Source organism: Artibeus jamaicensis, unplaced genomic scaffold, assembly GCF_021234435.1.
Source record: "Artibeus jamaicensis isolate MK-2021 breed Jamaican fruit bat unplaced genomic scaffold, CSHL_Jam_final contig_391, whole genome shotgun sequence".
Lineage (NCBI taxonomy): Eukaryota > Metazoa > Chordata > Mammalia > Chiroptera > Phyllostomidae > Artibeus > Artibeus jamaicensis.
Window position 1 is genome coordinate 12,388,606 of NW_026521814.1, and position 27,095 is coordinate 12,415,700.

Below are 27,095 nucleotides of genomic sequence, written 5' to 3' on the forward strand. Positions count from 1 at the left end.
TAATGTCACAAATAACCATGCCACTGAAGAAGGTCCAGTTTGGAAAACAAATAATTGAGAGACATTTCACTGTACACTCACCTCATTAGTACAGGTAATTCTTCGAGGGTGAGGCGCTTCCTGCTGCAGCTGGTACACTGCGGGGAGGCAGAAAGTAAATGGTGTCAGTTTCTGTTATGCAGAACATCTGAATATGTTAGGAACCATGAACTGGCTGCTTTTTTATGTTCACGAAAACTGTGGTATAGCCCTATTTTTAATGAACAAAGCAAAGAAAGTGGATCAAACTAAATGTCATGAAATCTGAGGAGCAAGCACCAATAGGAAAGTCATAATCCACTCAAGTGTCTTTGTACCTTGTAACAATTCGTTACTGGACACTTGATCCTGTTCTCCAGAATCAAGTACCTGGTCATTTACTGTCCCCAATTCTTTTTGTCTACATTACAAAGCTTCTCTCTGATACAAACCAATAATGATTATATATATTTTAAGTACAGTATTAAGTGTCAAACTTGAAACTAAAATTAGAATTTATAGGCTAGATGTAACAGACACACTGTTTTCTCCCCTGTTTATATCGTGAACAATCTCCTTCAAAGATAATCTCCCTTAAAAACAAAATTTTCTGAGCCAAAGTTACTGCCAATTATTCAACTAGAGCAAATTAATTTTTTAAAAAATCAGGTACTGAAATAACTTGCCAAAGAGAGGGTAATTCTTAGGGTATTTCAAAATAGACCACTAAAAATTATACCAATACCTTACACTTTATCTGAAATGAAGAAAGAATAGAATGTGTGGTTATGAGAGAAAGTGTGTCTATGTACGTCTAAATCTATCTCTTAGAGGGAATGTGCTTTTTATTTCAATATAATCACATATAATTGAATTTGGGCTAATGCTGCATTTAAATACATACACATTTTGTCACCATAACATCAAACATCCCAGACATCTGGTTGCAGCAGATACCAAATGACTCAGATGTTAAGTGGCTATCAACATAAAGACCTCACCTCTGATCATATTTATTCATATACAGCACAGGAACATATATAAATATATACAATTAGGCTATATACATTACACATATAACTAGACTACATGCATATGTATGTACATGTACATACAACACAGGCATGCTGAGAACAGGCGCAGAGCACTGTTCCGCAGTGCTACGCAAAGGCGCCACAGCACCTGAGAACAGGGACCTGAACAGACCGCCTGGGGTTTGTGAACACTGGGCTCTGCACATTGTGCTCAGTGTCCTCGTTCGTAAAATGGAGACACAAACAGCTTCTACTTCATAGAATACTGAAAGGATTAAATTACTTACTATAGGTAAAAGACAAAACAGTTCTTGGCACAAAATAGGGGGTAAAGATCAGTTATAATTACACGTAGGTGATTGATATTAATATAACACACTCTTTACAGTAGTACTTGATTACCAGAATGTATCCTGAGTTCATCACCCCAATGACACCATGGTAATGCTATAATTAAAAGGTACTGAGAAGATACAGCTTTACTGTTTAAAAATAAAAAAATTAGCAAAGCCCTTTCTCACTTAGTAATGTTTGAAATTCTGACAGAAGTGTACTTTTGCCTTTTCTTCCTGGTTGCAAAAATCCCTAAAACAGACAGCACATTGAAGTATTTTATTGTGTGAGTTAGATTTTCAAAACTACTCCTGCGAATACATTTTCATGGGTTAAAAAGATGTGAAGGGAGGAGCTGAGGTGAGGAGGGGAAGAAAGGCGAGCACCGACACCCGGTCCGTCTGTGCATCCGCCATCCAGACACTGGGAACGCTCATCCTCCTGAGAGAAGCCGAAGCACGACTGGCAAAACGGGGAGGATTTTTCAAGCCTATTCCTCCATACTGGTATCTGTAAGATGGGAAAATTCAGTTCAAATTTCTGTTTTGATCAGTAATTCTCAAAACAGCAGTTACTTGGGTTGGCCACAAAGTTCATTCAGTTTCTCCATAAGCCTTCTCTACTAATGCTTAGTTAGTTGTCTTTAACTTCATTTAGAACAATGTTGTTAGACTGTATTGTGACAGGTGTCATAACAGTGTGCATTAAAAAACTTATCAAAATTGGTAATTTTTTGTGTAGCCATTTTAATATTGAAGATGGAAGATTATAAGTGACATTTTTGGCATATTATGCTTTATTATTTCAAGAAACATAAAAACACAACTGAAATGATTTGTGCAGTGTATGGAGAAGGTGCTGTGACTGATCGAACTCTTCAAAAGTGGTTTGTGAAGTTTCATGCTGGAGGTTTCTCGCTGGACAATGCGCCATGGTCGGGTGACCAGCTGAAGTTGATAGCAATCAAATCAAGACATTAATTGAGAACAATCAATGTTATATATCAAGTAGCAGATGGGCAACATACTCAAAATACCCAAATCAAGCATAGAAAATCATTTGCACCAGCTTGGTTAAGTTAATTGCTTTAATATTTGGGTTCCACATAAGCAAAAAAAAAACCAAAAAACCTTCTTGACTGTATTTCCACATGCAATTCTCTACTTAAACATAACGAAAATGGTCCTTTTTCGAAACAAATTGTGGTGTGCAATGAAAAGTGGATACTTTGGAATCATGTGGAATGGAAGAGATCATGGGGCAAGCAAAATGAACCACCACCAACCACACTGAAAGGCAGGTCTTCCTCCAAAGAAGGTGATGTTGCGTTCGTGGTGAGGTTGAAAGGGAGTCCTCTATTATGAGCTCCTTCCGGAAAACCAAACGATTAATTCCAACAAGCACTGCTCCCAATTACACCAACTGAAAGCAGCACTAGATAAAAAGCGTCCTGAATTAGTCAACAGAAAATGCATAATCTTCCATCAGGATAATGCAGGACCTCATGTTTCTTTGATGACCAGGTATAAACTGTTGCAGGCAGACTGGGAAGTTCTGATTCATCCACCACATTCACCAGACATTGTACCTTTGGATTTCCATTTATTTCAACCTTTACAAAACTGTTAATGGAAAAAATTTCAATTCCCTGGAAGACTACAAAAGGCACCAGGAACAGTTCTTTGCTTAAAAGATAGAAAGTTTTGGGAAGATGGAATTATGAAGTTGCTTCAAAGATGAGAGACTATAGCAGAAGCAAACAGTGACTATGTTGTTCAATAAAGTTGATGAAAATGAAAACTTCTTTTACTTTTAATTTAAAACCAAACAAACTTTTTGGCCAACTCAATACCTTTCGTCAAAAAAAAAATATGCTTTGGAATGCACTGCCGTCTATGGAAATTCAATTATTAGAATTAAATGGTAGCCGAGAACATTAGAAGTTACTAGACAAAGTAAAACGTTGATTTTCATTCTAAGAACAAATACTCCCGTATCTGGTTATCATTGGCAATTTTCACCTTTTCAGTAAGCAAACATTAAGATAAACCAGTGTGAAAAGGAGGAGTGACCATATTGTCACATGAAAATTCAAACCTGCATTTTTATTAGTTTTAACGGGTATAGTTCTGTTCATGGAGAGGAGTGATTTTCATATAAGTGCCTCCTCATTGGCTACCAATGGTTAGTCTACCCTTAAGACATGCTGTAAATAAATAATACATGTTATTTATTTGGATACTGTATAACTGAATATAACATGAATTCAGGGAACACATTAAAAGGACCATTTAAAAAACTATACATAGTAATAAAGACTAAAGTAGGCCCTTCTTTTTAAAAAGATTTTATTTCTTTATTTTTAGAGAGAGGGGAAGGGAGGGAGAAAGAGAAGGAGAGAAACATTAGTGTGTGGTTGCCTCTCATATGCCCCCCACTGGGGACCTGGCCCGCAACCCAGGCAAGTGCCCTGACAGGGAATCGAATGCACTACCTTTGGTTCAATCCACTGAGCTACACCAGCCAGGGCATGGGCCCTTCTTAATTTGGAATATTTGCTAATTTAAACTGGAACTCAGCTGAAATTTAAACTGCATAATCCTTAACTGAATTCACTAAAAAATAATAGCTAAATTATTAGGTGAGAAGATACATGATTAAACTACTTAACATTTTAAAATCATCTCAAACCTGTCAATGCTTATAAACTTATTAATAAATTTCTCATTAAAATGTATAGACAATACATTTTTAATTAAGCTGCAAGATCACAAGTTGGTATCTTGTGGTCAAAACTGGTTCACATGTTTGACTTAAATTTCTTTTTAACATTTAACAAAAGCAAAAGAGAATCCCAGCTTCTCTTTTAGAGTTTTCCATGAACGGCCACAATGCAGTGGAGCTAACTCTGAGCCGCTCCCTGCAGACAGAGCATTCATGCTCCGCTTTCCCACTGTCCCTGCCTGGCTGGCCTGCCTTATTTACTACATGTTAGGTCCCTGGTTTAATTCAAGCAATACAGCAATAAAATTGCTTTTATTTAAAGGGAGTCCTCAACTTAGACGCCTTGCTAATTCTATTTTCCCACTGGTCTGTGTATGTAAGGCTTTAAAATTACATTTTGACAAGCTTACCTGAACCCAAACTGGAAAGCAGAACAGAGCCATGGGTAAAACTAAATTCTCAGAGTCACAGAGAAAATCTTTCTTACAGATGCTCACTGTGAAAAGCTATACAGATTCTACCATGCTAAAGACAGGGGGGAAAAAAAACTTAAGTTGAACCTTTTGACATTAAGACTGAACTGTCCCCCTTTAGTTTTACAGATGTAATACAGATTGGAAGTTAACAATCAAAACATTTTGAATAGTTTTTATTTGGCCCTTACCTGCTTACATGGACTGATATAACTCATTCTTTAAAAATCTCAATCCATTTAAGCTTTATTAGCATTTTGAGAAAATTTTAAATTACAAAAATGTAATTCACATCACAGAGAAAATGATGAATGCATTATGGTTTGTCAGGAATAGAATTTACTGTCACTGATCAACTCTCAACAAGATATGGCTAGGCCTGGCCTCAGAATCCAACAAATATCATGGCTCAGTTATGAAGGGTGCTGGGCATGGCTCACAACTCCAGTTTCTTAAATTTTAGTCTCAGTTAATGAAATAAGGATGTCATGGGCTTTTCAGTCTATAAAAGTTTTCCTATTAAAATGTGCAGATACCTGGACAGATGAGCTCTTCAGATACTATTAAATAAAATACCTTACCAGAGGTTATACACAGCTAGATGAATATAAATTATAAAATTGTCTGACAGTGGCAAAGACAAAACAAAAAAACAAATTGAAAAACTCAAGCAAAATCATTATTTTTTCCCTAGGATTAGATTTTGACAAACACATTTAACAACCTACATGATCATACTAATAATTACTTCAATGTTAAAATGCAATCTTTACATGTTTTCTTATTATTTAAATTTTGTACACATTCAATTTCTTGGAAGACAATATCATAATTTTATAAGATACTTCAAAGGATCAATTTTTTCAAATGAACTTTCCCACTAGGCTTTACTGTAGTTTAATCATAAAATTTCCTTGAAGTGGAATGGCGTTTTTTCATTTGATGGTCAGGAGATAAAGTCTATTCTAATAATTTCCTCCTTCTTTCTACTATAAAAATGATGGAGCAGGGAGGCTCTGGCATTGAAGTCACTAGAAGAAACTACAAAACTCAGTATCAGTATTCTCGCCAAAGAAATATGTCATTTTTAAAGACAAATGGTACCTGCTGGAAGACATGAAGAGGCAAAAAATACATAACTAACATTCAGTGATCGAACTCTTCAGGGGGAACAAAATCACCCACATGACTTAATTACAGGCTGAGGCTGTGTAAATGCTGTTACACAAAAATGTGTAAGGCACATGTTGGAGCAAAGGGAACAAAGATAAATTGAAAACCAAAAAATGCAGAAAAGAATTTTAAAGAGGCTTCCCGCCAATTAGATTATGAGACAAAACCTCTAGGAGGTTAGAGAACATTAGTCACTTTTATACATTCTTTGAACTGTGCTCCCCAGAAACAAAAGGCAGCAGCAGGGGTGGAGGGAAATGCATGTTTGGCAATATTTTCAGAAACTGTTCAGATTTTGCTGACTATAATCAGCCCAATGTAACAACCTGTTAAAATAAAACTTTTCTGTTGTTACGGGAACATAAAACCACCAAGAATCTGAATTGCTGCTCCTTCAGTAAGCAAATTTCAGAAACATACCAATATCAGAATTTAGAATAACTCAACATCTACAAGATGTTAATATCTATATCTGAAGTACAGGTTTCTTAGGTTGTTTATTCAACTCTACAGACAACAAAAGCTTACAGTACTGGTTTTGCAACAGTGCTTATGTGACTTTTTTAAACCTGCTTTGATTATATTAACCCTATTTCCACTTTTTAAAAATCTAAAATATCTTTTACTTGATGAAATAATATTCTTCAGAAAACAAGGAAGAGAAAATAAAAGACTAACAACCTAGACTCTTCTGAAATAAATTTTGTTCTAATGCAAAGCTTCAAGAGCAAAATAGAATCCAAATTCCTCTCTTTTACATTTGGGAAGACAATTTCTAAAATAGAAGATGATGTTTCTTTTGCCACTTTTTACCCATTCTTTTTATCAAGATAGCTTCCTGATTTAACATCATTAACAGGTTCCTTCTTCACACAAAGAATCAGGATCTGAGAATAATTAAATTGCTTGAATTCTTAATCAGCTTCTCCTTGCAGTAGTTTTACCAGCCACTGTCAACACACAGCCGCAGGCTCCATGACACGGACATTCCGTGTGAGCTCCGGAGGGTGGGATGCATTCCAGCCGTGCAAACCTTGGTGGGAACCCTCCAGTTTCCCCGCAAGTACTTCTTCTCTGCCATTCCCAAACACTGGTGTGAATCAACTGTTCAATTAGAGGTACAAAATGGAACGACTTCATATCTGATGACCCCAATATTGTTATACTGCTTATAAAGCACTATGTGACTCACCCAATTTAGAATTCTTTTGTATACTTACAGTAAGATTTCCAAACAGGAGGTCTATATTCATCTGTATCTGAAAGAATAAACATTAAATTAACATCACTGGATATTTACATTTGAAGGAGATATTTTAATCATTAATTAATTTAATATATATTTGTCGAGGTCTACTGTCCTAGGCATGCTGTTAGGCACTAAAGGGCACTCAAAGGCTTTCCTTTGTCTTCATCCTCATTTTCTTGGAGTTCAGTTTCAGAGATGTTCAAAGTAAGTTACTTTATTTATTTAACTACTTATCCCATAAAAATATCAAGAATAACTTTTGCGGCTGTCAATTCTTAGAATTGCTGAGGTAATAACAGTCAACAATATATTTGCTTCTTTGGGCTTCATTTTGTGATTATTTCACCAAAAAGTCCCTGAAATCATTAAAATTTTTCTTTTTCAGTCATATTGACCAGATAACAATTTTAATCCTCAGAAATGTATTTCTATATCCGCCCTATCACATTTGTGGGATTCCAGTATAACTGGTTTTACTAACATCAGGAGAGGAGAACAGCAAGGTACAAATCTTAGTTCTCATACCTCCTGGACAATCAAACCCAGGAAATGAGAAATACTCTCTCAATGGGAGAGAGTGTATCTAGGGAGCCACAAAGACCATGAGGTGAACATCTGCTCTTCCACTCCATTTCCCCTCCCTGTGTGAATGCAGATGTAGGAGAGAGTGTGAAGAGGCAGTGTGAAGAGATGGAAATACAAACACATGGTAAGGGGGCCGGTTTGGGCTGACTTCCCATCAGTAAAGCACCGTTGAGGACTAACATTGCTAGTCATAAGCTCCCCCTGCCAGGCCATGTAGCCAAACTGGCAGACACAGCATTTTGGTGTGGGAAGGTGTGGCCAGCCACATCACCTGACTCTGCTAGCATCCAACATGAACCCATTTAGCACCCAATAAGAAATCGGATGCTAAAAATCTTGGTCCCCAAGAAGGCAAGACAATTCCTGGAAAGTTTATTGAGAAAGCTGAATCTAGTATATGTAGCTAAAGTAAAAATAGTCCTAGTCTCAAAACATTCAGCCCCCACTCCCAACCTTTAAATGCACTCTGACACTTCATTTATGAGGTGTGTTCATACCGAGTCAGAGGGCCGCTGCACGGCCACTAGTAACAGGCATAAGAACTCAATAGGGAAAGTGTGAGTCATGAAGAAGTTGCTTGGCACCCAATAGAAGTGTTCAAATATGTTTCCTTAAAGAACAAATAAAAGATTACATAAATAAATGAATAGGAATAAAGTAGTGCAGCAAGTACAGCTGACTCTCATATAGAATATAGTTATATTCTATAAAGTCACCGCAAACACTGAATTATTAAATTCTGAACCACTGCTCCCAGGGGAACGTGAGGTTGGGCTCCCATTGCCTCTGACCACATTTTCATCAACTAAACAATATATAACTTTATTTTATGTGTGTTTCTGTTTAAAAATACCTTATTAGTATACACTGCTGATTCATGAACACCAAACTCACAGGCAACAGTTCTGTGACTCACACCTCAATGAAGCTTATCTAACACACGTGTTTTCTCCAAAAGATACATCGCAGACAGCACTTTGGCCCTATGCTGCGGGGCCATTTTAAACAGCAAAGTCACCAATTAAAAAAATCACAAAAATGCAAATAAATGTGGCACTACATTGTCTATGAAGAGGACAGCTATTTACAGTATGAGAGTTAAAACAAAGCAGGCAGAGGACCCCCTTGTCTGACCTCAGGTGGGAACATGCAGGTCACACAGTTTAAATACTCTGCCACTCTGCAATCACGGGCAAACACCATGGGAATGTCAAAGGTACTTATCTTAGGATTACGAAGAAATGCTAGCGAATTTGGAAAAACACTGAGTCGTGAATAATGAGGATGAACTGTATAGGAAAAAACAATTATTTAAGAAAACGGCCAACTCAGGTGAACCTGCTTAGTAATAACATAAAGTTAGGATGAGACATGACCTTCATGTGGTGATAAATATATGCCTAAACATATTTATTTTGCTAGAGTGTGTATGTGTTGGCGGGGAGTCATTATTTTGAGATTTGTCTTAATAAGTAAATTATGCTCTGGCTCGTGTGGCTTGAGCACAGGCTGCAAACCAAAAGGTTTGCCAGTGCGAGTCCCAGTTAGGGCACATGCCTGGGTTGCAGGCCGGGTCCCCAGTGTGGGGCATGTGAGAGGCAACCACATGTTGATAATTCTCTCCTCCTTTTCCCCCCTCTCTAAAAATAAATAAATAAAATCTTTAAAAATATATAACTGACTTAATCATAATTTACTTAGTTTTTTAAGGATTTATTTATTCATTTTTAGAAAGAAGGAAGGGGAAGGAGAGAGGGAGAGAAACATCAGTGTGTGGTTGCCTCTTGCATACCCCAGCGGGGAAACTGGCCGATAACCAAGGCATGTGCCCTGACTGTGAATTGAACCAGCAATCCTTTGGTTCATAGGCCAGCCCTCAATCCACTGAGCTACACAAACCAGGGCAATTATATATTTGTAATACTAAAAGTTTTGCCTGTGCTCCTTTCCAAGGTCCCAACAGCATAAGCTACAGTGACCAGGCACCTCCTAACTCACCGTGTAGAAGACACCATGTGTGGTTGGGAACGGGAAGGGCATTCAACCAGGCTGGGACCTGGATTGAAGAATTTAACCTTGCCCTGGCAGGTATGGCTCAGTTGGTTGGAGTGTCGTCCCCTACATAGAATGGTTAGGGGTTCAATTCCCAGTCAGGGCACATACCTCCATTGTAGTTTGGGTCCCCTTTGGGGACATGTACAGGAAGCAGTGGTCAATGTTTCTCTTTACATCAATGTCTCTCTCTTTCCCTACCCTCTCTACAAATATTTCCTCAGGTGATTATTCAAAAAAAAAAAAAAAAGAATTTAACCTTGCCTCAAGAGGTCTGGTTTTGCCCTCAGCCCCTAAGAGGCAATTTCATTTGCCTTTGAGCCTCAGGCTACCAGGGAGCAACAGTGTAACTTACAGTGGGGCTTAGGGTCACATGGTATCAGCCAACCAGGAGACTAAGATTAACCACTGTGGGCAATCAATCAACCATGTCTACATAATAAAGCCCCAGTAGAAACTCTGAACTCAAGGCTTTGGAGAGCTTCCTTGGTTTGAAATACTCTGTGTGTATTATCACACTTCAATGCTGGAAGAATATGCACCTGATTTCACAGAGAGAGAACAAGGAAAGCTTTGAGTTTTGTACTTATCCTGGACCTGGCCGTATGTGCTTCTTCATTTGGCTGGTCTCAATTTGTATCCTCTCCCTGTAATAAAGCATGACCGTCAGTATGAACTTCTGGTCAAGATGGAGGCATCAGTAGACATCTTTCTCCTTCCCAAGCAACCACAAAAAGAATTACAACTAAATCTCCAAACAAGTAACACCCACAACTGTCAGAAAATCGAACTGTATGAAAATCCAACAACCAAGGACTTAAACAAGCCAACTCATCAGACGGGTTGGAGGGGAAGAGACGTAGAGACCAGCAGAGAAGTACAGTATGCTGCAGAGAGGCAATGGCAGCAGAACGGTAGTGGGCCATACGACAATCACGTGGATAAAAATCGGGAGGGATACCTTGGGAGTGAGGGATCCCAGCCCCAGGATAGACCTCACAGCCCAGGGTTCCAGTGCCAGGAAGGTAAATTCCCATAACTTCTGGCTGTAAAAACCACTGGGGGTTTGGGTGGTGGAAGAAACTGCTGATTTTCAGGAAATGCTGCTTAAAGGGCCTGAATGGTCTTAAAACATACACAACCCACCCACTCTGGGATTCAGCAGCATGGCAACAGCTGGAAGGGCGCCGGTCCCATACAGGGAGTGGATGAAGTGAATGAAAATGGGGCAAGTGTTGCACAAACCTCCAGAAGCTGGGCAAGTAGCATAGTCCCCTGTCAAAGGCCTCCCTACACACAGAGCCACAAAGTGATAAAAGCAGGTTGGCCCCACCCTGGAAAATATAACCTAAGGCTCCATCACACACAATTTTACAGATGCCTTTTCAACAATAGGCCAGGCTACTAAGACAGGGAGTCAAAACAGCTCTACGTAACACACAGAAGTTAACACAGAGAAGCTGCCAAATTGAGGAGACAAAGAAATATGGCCCAAATGAAAGAAGAGAACAAAACCCCAGAAAAAGAACTAAATGAAATGGAGACAGCCAGCCTATCAGATGCAGAGTTCATGGTGATCAGGATGTTCAAAGAACTCATTGGGTATAGCAACAACATAAAGGAAAAAATGAAGACTACACTAAGTGAAATAAAGAAAAATCCATAGCACAGATGGCAAACACAAGGCCCATGGGCCAAATCTGGCCCTTCACCTTGTTTTATCCGGCCCAGCACCTTGTTTCCACCCAGTGGCAGCACCGAGCTCCTTGCCCCTAGTTAAGGAGCAGTTACATTTATGTAGTCCTAAAATTACATTCAGCCCTTTGAAGGCAATTGCAAGGCTGATATGGCCCCTGGTGAAAATGAGTTTAACACCTCTGATCTAGAGGGAACCAACAGTGAAAGGAAGAAAGCCAGGATTCAAATCAATGATTTGAAACATAAGGAAGAAATAAACATTCAAACAAAACAGAAAGAATGAACAGAAATTTTTAAAAAAATGATAAGAGTTCTGGCAAGATGGAGGCATAGGTAGAAACCCTTCGCTTCCTCTCACAACCAAAAGGAGAATAACAACCAATCTTAAACCGATAAACAACCAGAGCACCATAAAAATCAAACTGCATGGAACTCTGACAACCAAGAAATTAAAGAAAAAGTCAACCAGAAAAACCAGACCAGTAAGGCGGACCCTGTGGGGTGGGCAACTCAGAAAAACTGGGTTGAGGTGGCTGAGGGGCGGAGCTAGCTGCCCAGCTTGGTGGAGCTCCATGGGAGGGACTGACTGAAGGGGAAAACTGAGACTCAGAGCTGACTGTGGGCTATGGCTGGGGTTGCTGCAGTGGGAGATTCTTCCAGTCTGACTCAAGAGTCTATTGGAAAGTGCACTAGAGATGAGCAGGCGAGCAGCATTGCTCTCTTCCTGGCCCCTCCCCCACAGGCCGCACAGCAAGAAGGGTTGCCCTGCCTGAATGAATATCTAAAGCACTGCTCCCTCACAACTTATCAGGTGCACAGAGACAAAGAAATATGGCCCAAATGAAGGAACCCGGCAAAACCTCAGAATTAAGTAATGAGGAGATTCCAACCTCAGAACTAACTGATGGAGAATTTAAAGCCTTGGTAATCAAAATGCTCACAGAACTGATTGAGCTTGGTGGAAAAATGAAAGAATAAATGAAAGATACCCAAAATGAAGAAAAGCAAAATATTCAGGAAACCAACAGTGACAAGAAGAAAACCAGGATTCAAAGCAACGATTTGAAACAAAAGGAAAAAATAAACATCCAAGTGGATCAGAACAAAGAAACAAGAATCCAAAAAAATGAAGAGAGGCTGAGGATTTTCTGGGACAACCTGAAATATTCCAATATCTAAATTATAGGGGTGCCAGAAGGAGAACAAGAGCAAGAAATTCAAAACTTATTTGAACAAATAATGAAGGAAAACTTCCCCAATCTGGTGAAGAAAATAGACTTCCAGGAAGTCCAGGAAGCCCAGAGAGTCCCAAAGAAGTTGGACTGAAAGAGAAACACACCAAGGCGCATCATCATTAAGTCACCCAAGATTAAAGACAAAGAGAAAATCCTAAGAGCAGCAAGAGAAAAGAAGACAGTTATCTACAAAGGAGTTCCCATCAGGCTGTCAGCTGATTTCTCAAAAGAAATCTTGCAGGCAAGAAGAAGCTGAAAATAAGTATTCCAAGTCATGAAAGGCAAGTACCTACATCCAAGATTACTCTATCCAGCAAAGCTTTCATTTAGAATGGAAGGGCAGATAAAGTGCTTCCCAGATAAAGGAGTTCGTCATCATCAAGCCCTTACTATATGAAACGTTAAAGGGACTTATCTAAGAAAAAGAAGATAAAAAAGATGAACAATAAAATGACAAAAACTCACAACTATCAACAAATGAACCAAAAAGAAAAGAAAAACAATGAAAACAAAAACTAAGCAAACAGCCAGAACAGGGACAGAATCAGAGAAATGGACATCACACAGAGGGAGTTCAGTGGGAAGGGAGGAGGAATAAGGGGGGAAAGGTACAGGGAAGAAACAAAATTAGTAGGCATAAAATAGATGGGAAAAGATAAAAAATGCATAGGAAACAGAGGACTCAAAGTGCAAACCCATGGACATGCACTAAGGGGTGGGGGGATAGCTGGAGAGTTGGGGGTGGCAGGGTGGATGGGGGATAAAAGGGGAAAAATTGGGAAAACTATAATAGCATAATCAATAAAAAATACTTTTAAAAAAGGATAGTATAAGAAGAATCTGGGGCATTTCCAGTTGTGCTAAACATTTGAATCATAGAGATGCCAAAAAGAGAAGAGGAAGAGCAAGAAATTGAAACCTTATTTGAAGAGGGGAGGGAATTTCAAGGGAAAAGGGGGAAGGTTTTACAGGAACTAGTATAAAGCACACATGGACAACAACTAAGGGGGTGGAAATGGGAGGGAGGTGGGGGGGATGGGGGGTGGGCTGGGATGGGAGTAAAAGACAGAATACTGTAGTTGAGTAATAATTAAATTAAAAAAATTGAAAACTTATTTGAAAAAAATAATGAAAAAAACTTCCTTAATTTGGTGAAGGAAATAGGTGTACAAGTCCAGAAAGCACAAAGTCCCAAACAAGCTGGACCCAAAGACAACACCAGGACACATGGTAATTAAAATGCCAAAGGTTAAAGATAAAGAGAGAATCTTAAAAGCAGCAAGAGAAAAGCAGATACTTACCTACAAAGGAGTTCCCATAAGACTGTCAGCTGATTTATCAAAAGAAACTACAGGCAAGAAGGGGCTGGCAAGAAGTACTCAAAGTGATGAAAAGCAAGGACCTACAACCTAGATTACTCTACCCTGCAAAGATATCATTTAGAATCAAAGGAAGGGCAGATAAAGTGCTTCCTATACATGGTAAAGCTAAATGAGTTCATCATCACCAAGCCATTATCACATAAAATGTTAAAGGGATTTATTTAAGAAAAAGAAGATCAAAACTTAGAATATTAAGAAGGCAATAAATGAACTATAAACAACTGAATCTTAAAAAAATTAGCAAACAGAACAAGAACAGAATCATAGGTATGGAGATCATTTAGAGAGTTATCAGCTAAGAAGGGGAAAGTGGAGAATGGGGGAAAGTATGTGGGGATTATGAAGCATAATTGCTAGGTACAAAATAGATGGGGGAGTGTTAAGAATGGTATAGAAAATGGGGAAGCCAAAGAACTTATATGCATGACCTATGAACATGAACTAAAGTTGAGGGGAATCCTGGAGGAAGGGGGGTACCAGGTGGAGGGGGGCAAAGGGGAAAAATTGGAACAACTGTAATAACAATCAAAACATATACTTTAATAAATTCTTTCAAAATAAACATTTTTTACAATGAAAAAAATTATGACTGTCAGTATAGTAATATTTAGTAACTTCTGTGAGTTCTTATAGCAATTTTTCAAACCTAGAGGTCTTTGGGGGAAACCCCTCCAATCTGCAGTGTGTGTCAAATGTAAGGGAAACCTTTGGGACTATGCTATCTAACTCTGTAGCTGTCCCTAACTCCTTGCAAACCCTGTGCAAACCCTGCACCTATGAGCACTGAGGGCCTCCTGTAGATTGTTTTGACTTTGGCGAAGGGGAGTGAGACAAAGGCTCACACTCAAAGTCCTGTCTCTGGGGGATTGTGTATCTAGTCCTAGGCAGGGTTTTCTTAGAGGAACATTAACCCTTACTTACTGCATGACTTTAGAAAATTTGCTACTTCTTTGAATCTTAATTTCTTATAAAATGTAATAGCAATATCTAAAATGGGAATAGTAGCGACACAGGTTTGTTGTGAGGATTAAATTAGGTATCATATATAAAATGCCTTTCACTTAAGACACCTTTAGTAAATGAGTACCCTCTCCTGCCTTCGCCAAAAGTGAATTTAAAAACACATTGATATTACTGTAAAAGCCTCAATGATATTATTGTCAATGACTTTAGCTGTGCATTTTTAATATTTTGTTCCTCCCTGTATATTTACTCTATTATAGAAGATACTATTCAAGATGCTACAGATCACAATTATGTAGACAAATAAAATGGCTATTTAGCAAATAACCAAGAAATATTGGGGGAAAAATTTGAGTTTCCTTTAATATTAAAACAATTCAAATTACTTGTGACATTTAAGAGCACAGTTTGCGTTTTGAATGTCTTCCTAGCAATCTATTTTTTGCTGATGAGAATGTAAACTGCCACAGCCTCTCTGGAGAACAGTAGGTGATACATATCATAAGCCTTTAAAAGTGTATAGCAGGCACCTGTTAAGGCAGAGTGTAAGCGAGATGCTCTCTGAAGGGGAACATTTAAAATTATGAGTCTTTCTTACGTGTGGTGGTAGGGACCTTAGATCACCTTGGTGTGGTGGACCTTTGTGCTGATCAGGCAAAGGGCAGACACCCCTGTCCTCAAGACTCAGGGGAAAGAGCCTACTGGGAAGGGGAAGTTGGATGGCTTAGAAAAACATGCCTCAACTCCTTGATAAGTGGAATTGGTTGCTAGAGTCAGGCCAATTTTCCTGAACCCTATGTCCTTCTGCTAGGGAAGAAACCTTACCCCAGTCTTTGATTTCTCAGATTCAAAGTTAGGGAGTTCTGCCATAGAAGAAACTCATAGCCCAAACCAAGTTCCACTGGCAAGAAGAAGCAGAAACATTCCCGAAATAAAATTACCTGGAATTTTATTTCAATTACAGATTAATTAAAACGAGTGATCTAGGGTCACACAAAGGGCTTATGGGTTTATTATAGAGGGCAGATTCTGGCCCAGCACTAGGGAGATGCCAGAAGGCTCCTGGACTTCAGCTTCCCTGGCACACTCAGTCATTCAGTATAAGAGTGCGAACTAACAAACTGCAATCACAACCTCCACCTAGGGCTCCTACTGTGACCTGGGCCAAATCTGATTGGAAGCATCACCCTAGCAGCAGTCAGATAAGCAACCATCAACAAATGATACAGGGCTGGTCTTTAGCACTGACAGCATGATAAAGAGAAGAAAAGATAAATAGTGTAAGATTATACTGTTCTCTTTCTGCATTTGGAAGAGAATGGGACCTCTTGGGGTTCAAACTTGGAAAAGGAGACTGCCTAAAAAGGAAGATCCTGAATTTCCTGCTAATTAGGGAACTTATTTTAAAAAAATGGGTGCATATTTGGCCCTGAATTAACATTAGGTCATACCAGTTCCTTCTGCATATCTTTTGGCCCTGTAGTTCTAGTTCTAGGAATTTATTGTAAAATAATCAAGAATGTTAAGAAAATATTAACATAGAATACTGTGGCAATGTTACATTGAAGACTAAAAAACTAAATCCAGCCTAAATTTCCAACAATAGGACAACTTGGAATCTGTTAGAAGGTCTGTTCTCTTAAGTATTTTAAATCTTTTATGTTATTTTTTAAAGATTTTTATTTATTTATCTTTAGAGGGGAAGGGAAGGAGAGAGGGAGAGAAATATCAATGTATGGTTGTGTCTCATGAGTCCTCTGCTGGGAACTAGCCTGCAACCCAGGCACGTGCCCTGACTGGGAATCGAACCACGGTTGTTCGGTTCGCAGGCCTGTGCTCAATCCACTGAGCTACACCAGCCAGGGCTTATTTAAAATCTTTTAAATGAGTGTTCTTAAACTTTATTTTAAAAACTTGGATTATAAAGAGCTTTTACTATCTATTAATATTAACCATATTAGAAGTTAAACCTGAGAATTCAAGTTTTTTTAGAAGAAAACTTGAATTTATTTTAGAAAATATGCAATTTATTTTAGAGAATAATAAACCCATTGTCTTAATAAAACACTTTAATAAAAATTATTTTTCAAAACGAAACATTTGTTTCACATTTTGCAAATCCCTTTAATGTCTGTTGTAATTGCAGACAGCCAGATTCTCTCACCCGCCTCTGTATTCCGTCTGTGGTGACAGCACGTGTAATGTACCTGCTGGAGGATTTAACTACACCCTGGTGAAAGAATGACAGTAAAAAGGCAAATGACAAAATCTAGGGTCCACACAGCATACTTTGAGAACAACCGTGTTAAACCATGCTACTATATGAGGTAAGGTGCAGTAAGATACATTCCATCTGAGTAAGAAATACAAACGTTAACTAAGAAGAGAGAAAATCGTGTGTTCAGCAGTTCAAAATCCTTTCAGCTTTTTCAAAGGAAGTTATCAAAGGCCAGTAAGCACCAAATGTCTGCAGCTGTCCTCAGCGGGAGGTCTCAAGGGCCCCTCCCACCCACCGCCTCTTTCTGACAACGGAAAACCCACCAGACAGAGCAATGCTAACGTGACAGACTTCCACCACTGAAGATGGTAGAGAATGGTAGCCAGACAACCTATGACCCAGAGACAGCTGTTTAAAACAATCTTAGCATGACATGGATGAGTTTCTAAATTAAGTACGCATCCATAAATCCATTAAAAGATTTTCTATGTTGCCTTTAAGTGTCAGCAATACTTTTCATATATACATAATAGATAATTTTATTAAAATACTAGTTATGCTGGCATAATGTTAAAATAATAAAGTTTCACTTATTTCATAAATATATATTAAACACCTTCTATGTAAGGGTAAGGGTGCCAGTTACAAAATGAGTCCAGATGAAGTTTATGCCTTCAAAGGTAGTAAGAAAAATAAGATGGATATTATAACTTACAAACAAGGTAATAAGACATGAGTAATACATAATACTCTTATACACAGTAAGAGCTTTACAAACCATCATCCTGTCAAAATGCCTGGCAAAAATTGGTCCCCAACAAGTTATTTGTTAAACTCATAAGAGAATGGAAAGAAAGAAGGAATCACTTTTGGCCAGAGTCAAGAAGGACAAACCAGAGATGGAATCATCCGACAAAGGCACTGAAGGACAGAATTTTTAAAGTAAAATGGTTAAGAGAAGGAGATTGGAAATAAGAGCAAGAACAGCATTATAAACAGAGGGAACACACTGAATAAGGGCACAGAAACAAGAAAGTGCTGAAAGTGTTTAAAGAAGTGCAAATAATGCAGAGTGGTTGTAATAAAAGACATGTTGAGGAAAGCCTGAGACTCAGGCACTGGACGGAGCCTGGGCTGAGTTGTCCTGGGAACATCCATAAGTAATACCTCGTGTGTTGTTCTGCTTTGTGCATACTTCCCATTAAAAACTCAGATGTCTGGGAGGAATACTGTAGTCAGGCCCACGTCAGTTCTCCAGAGAAAGAGAAACAAGCCAGGCAGCAGGAAGGCCAAAGGTAGGTGAAACAGCAAGCAAAAATGGTGGAGCACAGACTCAAAGTAGAAAGTGATTGGCTCAAAATGACAGGTAGTACACCCAGGAAGGAAGAGGGACAGCAAGCTCTATGTCTAAAACAGTGGGAAAGTGAGAAGACAGATTCTGTGCGAGACACTCACTTCTGTGATGCTAAACAGAAATCTAAACAATTCAGGAAAACGCAAGAAAAAATGAGATCAGGATACTCTATGGAAAGTAAAGACCAAGGTGATTAGTATGCACGACATGATTACATGTTTATAAATGATAAAAAATATATAAGTGTGCACATATGAGGGCAGAGGGACAAGGAATAGTATTAAAGATCTAGAATGACATACGTTAATGTAAATGAACGGTAGTGATCTCTAGATCAGCCCCTCTCATCCAGGTTCTTTGTCTGAACCACAGAGCACAGAAAATGGTTTGAGTGATTATTTTCTCAGTTCTCCCATGGATAGTAGATGGCCAATGTCCTTCTCGAAGCACAGGACAGAAGTTGACTTACTCTACACAACAGATTCCCTAGGCCATTGAGGCAATACTAGCTCCCAGAGCCAGGAGGAGAAAGGCCTTCTCTAAAAGCTGATTTTTATTTTTCTTATATATCTATGCAATTTTTAAAATTATAAAATGAATATACTACAATTGTGCTTAGGAGAAAAACTATTATAAACAAAAGGTATAAGTTAACTATGTGTAAGAAGAGAAAAACATGGGAGCTGATAGAGAAAAATCTCCTAACAAACTCCACAGGAAGTTCTCATTATTCTGAACAGGCGCTTAAAGTGAATATACCACCACAGAAATCATATCTCTAGTCTGACAGGCGTAGAAATCAACTATAAGTTTTGTGGCAAATTTATACATAATAAAACACCATCTTCTTCTAAAATATTTGAATTCCCCCTCAGAATCTCTATGGAGGTCTTCATTTACCTCTTCTTCCTGATTCTAACTGAATCTGCTGAATGGCAAGTATTCGTTATGGAAAAGAGAACAGTTTAAGTTTTCTTTCACTTTTGGTTAATTGCTAGAATGGTGAGTCAAAGAAATCTTCTATATATTTTATTTTTATAAAAGTGATTAAAAAAAGTGATTCAAATTTTTTATTACTTTATAAACTCAAAGGTACAGATTTTAAGATTTAATATTAAACATTTTTGTCTATAATTTCCTTTTGTGCATTTTTTCCTCTATTAATATTTTCATGACATTCATTTCTCTTTAAATATTAAAATCTCAAGATATTTTATCTGTACCTTTAGGCAATATTTTTAAAAACTTAGTAAAAATATATCAAGGATAATATCTGTGATATAATATGATATAATTTATAACATTAAGGCTATTTGGGAGGTACTCAAACTATTCATTTATTGATTGACAAGATTAAATGTACTTACAAAAACCCTAATGTTTCAAATTTTTAGATTAGCTTAAAATACTTCATTTTATTTTAAATTTTTATGTACTGGTTGGAGAGAGAGAGACATCCATTGGTTGTTCTACTTCCTTAGGCATTGATTGGTTGATTCTTGTATGTGCCCTGACCAGGTATGGAAACTGCGACCTCGGTGAATCGGGACAGTGCTCTAACCACGTGAGTTACGGGGCCGGGGCTGACACATTCTAGGGCTGAGTAAAGCCTGATGCTCTCTCCAACGAGAACCTGTTCTTAACCAGTGTATCTATGCACGTCACCGTAAATGATGGACCTTTAAACACGAAGAAGTTTCTTTTTATTACATAGTTTTATGTATCTTTATATAGCCATGCTTTATAAATTTTTTGGTTTAGAAAAATATTCTGGTGAAGTTTAAACCTGTTTATCCTTTGATTTTACAAAATAAATAGTTCATTCTAGAATGGACTAGAATGCTAAATTTAAGCTGTTTATTGTTTTAGGATAAAACCAAAAAGGCTTTTATAACTTTTTAACAATATGATGGGTTTTCTCCAAAGGGCCTGTGTTGCATTTTAAATGAGGTTTAAACTAATGACACATGAACACAAAATCTATGGGTTTAGTGTTTCACAGCATGTTTGTTTCAGATCACCTCTGGTTTGAAAATTAACAACTTTGATTTCTATAAAAGAACGGCATTTGTTAACAAAAGAGAGTATTCCTCCTTTCAAATGAAGACTCACCTTTCAACCAACCAGCAAGACATTCTCTGTCCTTCTTTAATCAGAAAATGCAGGCAGGCATTAAGGACTAACCCCCACCTGGTGCTCTTCTGTTTCTGGACCAAATTTGGCACACCAAAATAATGAAATGCCTCTGACTTCAAAACTCTGTTTTACTAAAAAGTAATCTTTTAAAAGAACAAGGGCATAAAATTCACAATAAATACCCAACAATTACTATTGTTAATATTTGAAAGAGTCACAAAGAAAACAAACCTTTTACTCTAAAACAAATATATTACTTGGAATATAAAAATTCACAGCAAAAACTAAAATGCTTATGTCATAGTAACGTACATAATTCCAAACTAATGATGAAACAAATAAAAAACCCTTTGCTACGCTTCTAGATACTTCAGGTCCTGACTTAACTTTTCTAGAAAATGATTCAAAATGTGGCAAGTAAGCATTTCAACTAAAGATAAATAAAATTCCCTCTGCAAAGTCAAGGCCAAATCAGGTCAGTAAAATTCACCGTTAGAAGAAACAAAGTCACTTAAAAACATTCCAGGTTGAAAACTGATGTGTCATGATACAATTCTGACAGAAATAAACTTTTTAAAACCAAAGATAATTGTATTTAATTCTTCAGAGAATAATGACCCAGAACTTCTAGTATATGAAAAAACTTCTGAGACCGTACATGTAACTCCTTCAAAGACCTCCAAAAACAAGTATTTTGCAAACTCGGTGCTCAACTCTTTGCCACGGACCCAAGTTTGGGCAAACAAAGCCTCCTCAATGAAATGTGAGCCAAGCTTGGAAACCTCTCCTTTCTGAAACTCAAGTTCAGCCTTTATTAAAGACCTAAGCATTGTTTCCTCTAACCAACTTGGCAGACCGAGCAAGCAAACTACGTAAACAAAATCCTTTTGCTTACTCAACTCTTCTCACTGTGCTCTTAGAAACAAAAGCTACACACAGGAACTCAGTCATTCAACTCAACTGAAGGGTAAAGGTTGTCATTTTCCAGTCTACTATTTTCCTTTTTTTTGCATTAAAAATTTTTTTATTTCTAAATTACAGTTTATATTCAATATTATTTTGTATTAGTTTCAGGTGCACAGCACAGTGGTTAGACAACCATATACTTTTAACAAAGTATATATCCCTGATATTTCCAGTACCCAACTGGCACCATACATAATTATTACAATATTACTGACTATTTCCTGTGCTGTACCCATGACTATTCTGTAACTACCCATCTGCACTTCTCAATCTCTTCACTGTTTTCACGCAGTCCCCAAGCTCTCTCTCGTCTAGCAACCATCAGTCTATTTTCTGTATCTGTGAGTCTGTCTCCATTTTGTTCGTCTGTGTTGTTCATCAGATCCCACATATAAGTGAAATTCTGTGGTATTTGTCTTTCTCTGACTGACTTATTTCACTTAGCATAATGTTCTCCAGGTCCATCCCTGCTGTCACAAATGGTAAGATTTTATTCTTTTTTATGGCCACTTATTATTCCTTCTTCTTCTTAAAGAAGACCCTTTAACATTTCTTGTAATGCTGATCTGATGGTGATGAACTCCTTTAGCTTTTTCTTGTCTGGGAAGCACTTTATCTGCCCTTCCAGTCTAAATGACAGCTTTGCTGGATAGAGTAATCTTGGATATAGGTCCTTGCTTTTTATCACTTTGAATCTTACATGCCAGTCCCTCCTGGCCTGCAAAGTTTCTGTTGAGAAATCAGCTGACAGTCTTATCCAACCTAGTTTTTTCTTTTTCTAAGTCATATCTGCATTTTTCTTCTATAAAGAGTTTGATAATTTCTGATAATATTTATCCTAACATGTTGGCATATTAACAGTAAGCCCCCAGATTGGCTCATTTAATCATGGGTTTCTAATAGAGAACAGAAGAGATTTAGCTTCTGCTAAGCCACTCAGTAATCATCTCAACATTTCCAAATGGCTCCTATTTAGATTTTGTTAGTCAAGTTAAAAAAAAAAATTCATGCTCTGGCTGGTGTGGCTCAGTGCATTGAGTGCAGGGCTGTGAACCAAAGGGTTGCCGGTTTGATTCCCAGTCAGGGCACATGCCTGGGTTGCAGGCCAGGTCCCCAGAAGGGGACACTTGAGAGGCCACCACACATTGATATTTCTCTCCCTTTCTCCTTCCCTTTTCCTCTCTAAAAATAAATAAATAAAATCATTTAAAAAATTCACCTTTAATAACATAATGCATTTCCTAAAACTCTCTACCACAAAAAATAAGAATACACAAACACAACAATGGCAGATGATTTCTCAGCTCTCACATGTCTAAAATTAAACTGCAATAAATTAATTTTTTAAAATTTTTATTTATCTTTAGAGGGGAAGGAGAAAGGGAGAGAAATATCAATGTATGGTTGCCTCTAGTGCGTCCCCTGCTGGGGACTGGCCTGCAGGGAACTGGCTTGCAACCCAGACATGTGTCCTGACTGGGAATTGAACCGCGATCCTCTGGTTCACAGACCTGCACTCAACCCACTGAGCTACACCAGCCAGAGTTCGCAATAAATTAATTTTTATGAAGTCCTCATACCTTGTCCCTAAAAGAATATACCATATGGTTCACACACTTCACCACACACTCAGAAGAATCTCTCTAATGAACACTTTCTCCAAATCCAGCAACAGAGACTTTTAACCACCCAGAGCACTTGAAATCACAGATATCAAACATGTAACCACATGGAATTTGTACTTTTCCTAACTATGAACTCTGGAAAACAACCAACTCAAACTACACTTTCAGCGGGGTCTCTCTGCTCAGCTACCTCGGCCTGCAACTCAGTTGTCAGCACGCCCTCGCCTCCTTCCACAGGCGTGGCACACGTCCTCCCTGTCCTTTCCGCAGAGGAAAAGTCGCAAAGTGTCTCTCTCCTTGCGGTTACTCATCCCTCAGGAGAAGCTATTCCTAACCCGTGAATTTCCCACAGACCAACACAGCTTTGCAGCAGTGATTCACTTGGATCCTTGCCTTTGGCAAAGGGATCTACCGCCATATTCTCAGGCTTAGGAGTATGCAGTAGAATATGTTTACCAGAATGTGCATTATTTTTCACACAGATTCACAGAACCGTTGGGATTTCCCAATGATGAAAGTCAATATATCATTTTGCCAGAAAGCATTAAAACAGCAACCTCTCAAAGTCTTGTTCAAAAACAGTATACCAGTGTTTTTAAGCTTTATCGAGAGGACAGGTACCCAGAAAATAGGATGTATTAACCCTTAAGTGAAACTGTATGGAGAAAACAGAGATAACGCTCCTTTTACCAATATAGATGTCTGTGTCTGTGCGCTCTACATCTGCAGATTCAACCGATTGTGGATCTAAAATATCTTTTAAATGTTACATTGTTGCTGACATGAACTATGTAGTTAGGCCTAAGATAGCTGCTCTATACTAAACATGGACAGACTTTTTTTTGGTCATCATTCCCTAAATTATACAGTATAACAACTATTCACATTGTACTACATAATCTAGAGATGATTAGATGATTTAAAGTATACAGGAGGATATGTCCAGACTGTATGTAAATCTTATGCCATTTTACATAAGGGAATTGAGCGTCCCCAGATTTTGGCCTTGGTGGGAGGTCGGGCATCCTGGAACCAGTCCCCCAAGGACGCTGAGGGATGGCTGTACTTCGACATCACAGACAAGGGAGATGGAAAGGATCACAACATTCCTCATCACGATAATTTCCAAAAGCACTTCTTTAAAAGTAGACTTCTCTGGGAAAACCAACCAGTCACTTTATAAAAAAGTGGATTTTTAAGAACAAGAGAAGTTTGCTTTAGATGATAAAATGTGGAGTCAAAAGTGGAATAAGGCACCTCACAGCTATAGGAAAGAAAGCAGTCAGAGAAGTAATACTGCATCAGCCACAAACGAGCACAGTTGGTTAACTCGAAGCACATGCTCACTGTCCCACGGCATAATGCAATGCTTGGCGCACTTTAATTACCGGTGCTCTGACGGCACACGCGACAGCACAGGCTGCCAGGGCGCAGAAGCTCTCTGGAAATGAGAACTTGTGTTCCAGACTGATGGGCACTGATTTCTCTTCCTCTGAAAGTGGAGTCCGGGGCACAAAAGAGCTGGGGCTGTGGTCTCTCTTGCTGAGAGTTGCTTTCAACAGGCCTAAAATGAACATGGCCTAAAGTTCCTGCAATCTCGGGACATGAGGAGGAGCTGACTGAAAGAATAATAGGAACAAAGGCCCACCTTTTCTTGATTTTAAAATCCAAAGGCTTTAAAAAGTGAAAGTATTTTTATAATTCATTTTGCAGCAAACTCTGGTCTGACCTAAACCAGAGAGCATTTTTAAATTCTTTATACATTTGATGGCAAAAACCTCATCTGAACAGATGTAAGAATATTTACAGTCTTTATTTTTTCCACAGAGTGTAACTGTTCATTTGTTTCACTGCAGAAATATTAATGTATAAATAGAGTGATATATCAGACTACTGGGATGTTATAAAATACACTATAAATGAAAAATGTGTTACTGTTCTAAAATCTAAAAAACTCTGAATTGTAACACACATCTGTTACCAAGGGTTTTGGACAAGGGATTACAGGCCTGATACTATTATTAATATTTATGGCTGATCATGTTAAACCGTAAGTCAGAACAAGACACCGTTCTGCTAAACCCTCTCCCATGGCTTCCTGTGTCACTAAGAATAAAAGCCAAACTCTTTATAACTTCCAGCCACATTGCTATTTAAAGAGGACCACAACATTGACAGCGTCTGGTAATTTGTTAGAAATGCAAAATCTGGGGACCCAACTCCCATCTCTGAATCAGAACCTGCATTTTCCCAAGGTTCCCGGGTGCTGTGCACGTACCTGACTTTTCCAGAGCACGGACCTACAAGGCCTCGATCACTGCCTGCTTGTCTCCCACTCACCCACTCTTCCCCAGTCTCTCTGGTTTCCTTGTCATTCATCAAATACACAAGAAACACTTCCACCCACCTGTTCCCTCAGACTAGAGGATTCTTCCCCCAAGTGTCTCTGGGACTTGCTCCCTCACCTCATCCACTTCTTTACTCAAAAGTCACCTCCAAGCTGACGGTTGCCAGATGGGTGGGAGGTTGGGGAAATGGGTGAAAAAGGTGAAGGGTTAAGAAGTACAAACTGGTAGTTACGACACAGTCATGGAGATGTAGAGCACGGAGAATATAGTCAGTAACATTGTAATAACTCTGTGTGGTGTCACGCGGGTACTGGATTTATCTGAGGGATCATTTCATACATTATATAAATGTCTAACCCCTGTTCTGGACACCTAAAACTAGTGTAATACTGAATGTCAAGTGTAACTAAAAAATTAAAACATTCAATCTAAAATTCACTTTTTCAGTGGCCTTCCCTGACAATTCATACTACATTTTACCAACTTATGTTGGTTTTTTCCCCTCTTCCCACTAGAACATAAACTTCCTGAGGGCAGGGACTCTGTTGTCTGTTTCCCTTAATGCCCAGAACGGCAGTTCTCAGTGTGGCTTGTGGATCACTGAGGCCCTTTCTGGGGATCTACAAGGTCAAAACAACTCCGTAATTATTCTAGCAGGCTATCTGCCCCTCCTGCCGCACTGACATCTGCACTGGTCGCGCAGAAGCTGTGGGGGGTAAAACCGCCCGTGCTTCGGCACAGGTGATGCGGTGGCGCCACACTGTTGGCCTGGCATCGTATTCTTCACAACCACACACTCAGAGTGCAGAGGAAGAACTCCATTCCACTTAGGAGTGTCCTTGATGAAGCAGTTTTGGACGTACTGGTTTCATTAAATCTGGACCTTTGAGTCCATGTGCTCTCACCAGTCCGTGTGACAGTGGGAAGTGTGTGCTAGGCTTCTCTGCCGCATCCTGCAGTCTGTGGTTGTCCGGAGGAAAAGCGCGAGTGGGGCCGAGCTGCCGGCTGGACCAGCTGCAACTTTTGTAAACACCACTGCACCGCAAAGAATGACTGCAAACCACGATTATTCAGACTTGGGTATTTGGTAGGTATTTGCTTGAAAATAAACAAAGTAAGCTTGTCATGTCAGAGAAAATAACTGACAGTATTTACTGCCAGTCATAAAATTCAAGTTTTCAAGCGAAAGTTAGAATTTGGGGGAACTTACATGCACCACCATGAACTTGACAGCTTGTTAATATTTAAAGATGTTTCCAATGAGATTGATAGTGACATTAAAGAATGTGATATACTGTATCACTGATAATATGCTGTATAATGAAATGTGTTAACATTTGAGAGATTTGCATAATTCAATGAACTAATATTTTTGAAATGACAAACGCATGGTCATATGAAATCATGCACAGGCAGAAGATCCAGTCAAAGTACAAGACAGACCAATGGATTTTAAAGAAATAGTACCAAATGTTCATCGATGTGGCTTCAGAATCTATGTAGCAACTGACTTTGAGAAACTGCCACTT

General features: G+C 38.6%; 1 protein-coding gene across 1 annotated transcript in view; it reads right to left on the reverse strand.

The window, feature by feature from the left end:
• CHN1 (chimerin 1) overlaps positions 1–27,095 on the reverse strand; it is a 158,463-nt gene that overhangs the window by 109,249 nt on the left and 22,119 nt on the right. The window contains exons 3-4 of the mRNA XM_053665144.1: positions 6,976–7,014; positions 82–137 (exon numbers count right to left, since the gene is read on the reverse strand). Coding sequence (XP_053521119.1) covers positions 82–137; positions 6,976–7,014 — 95 coding nt within the window. The remainder of the gene's footprint in view (positions 1–81; positions 138–6,975; positions 7,015–27,095) is intronic.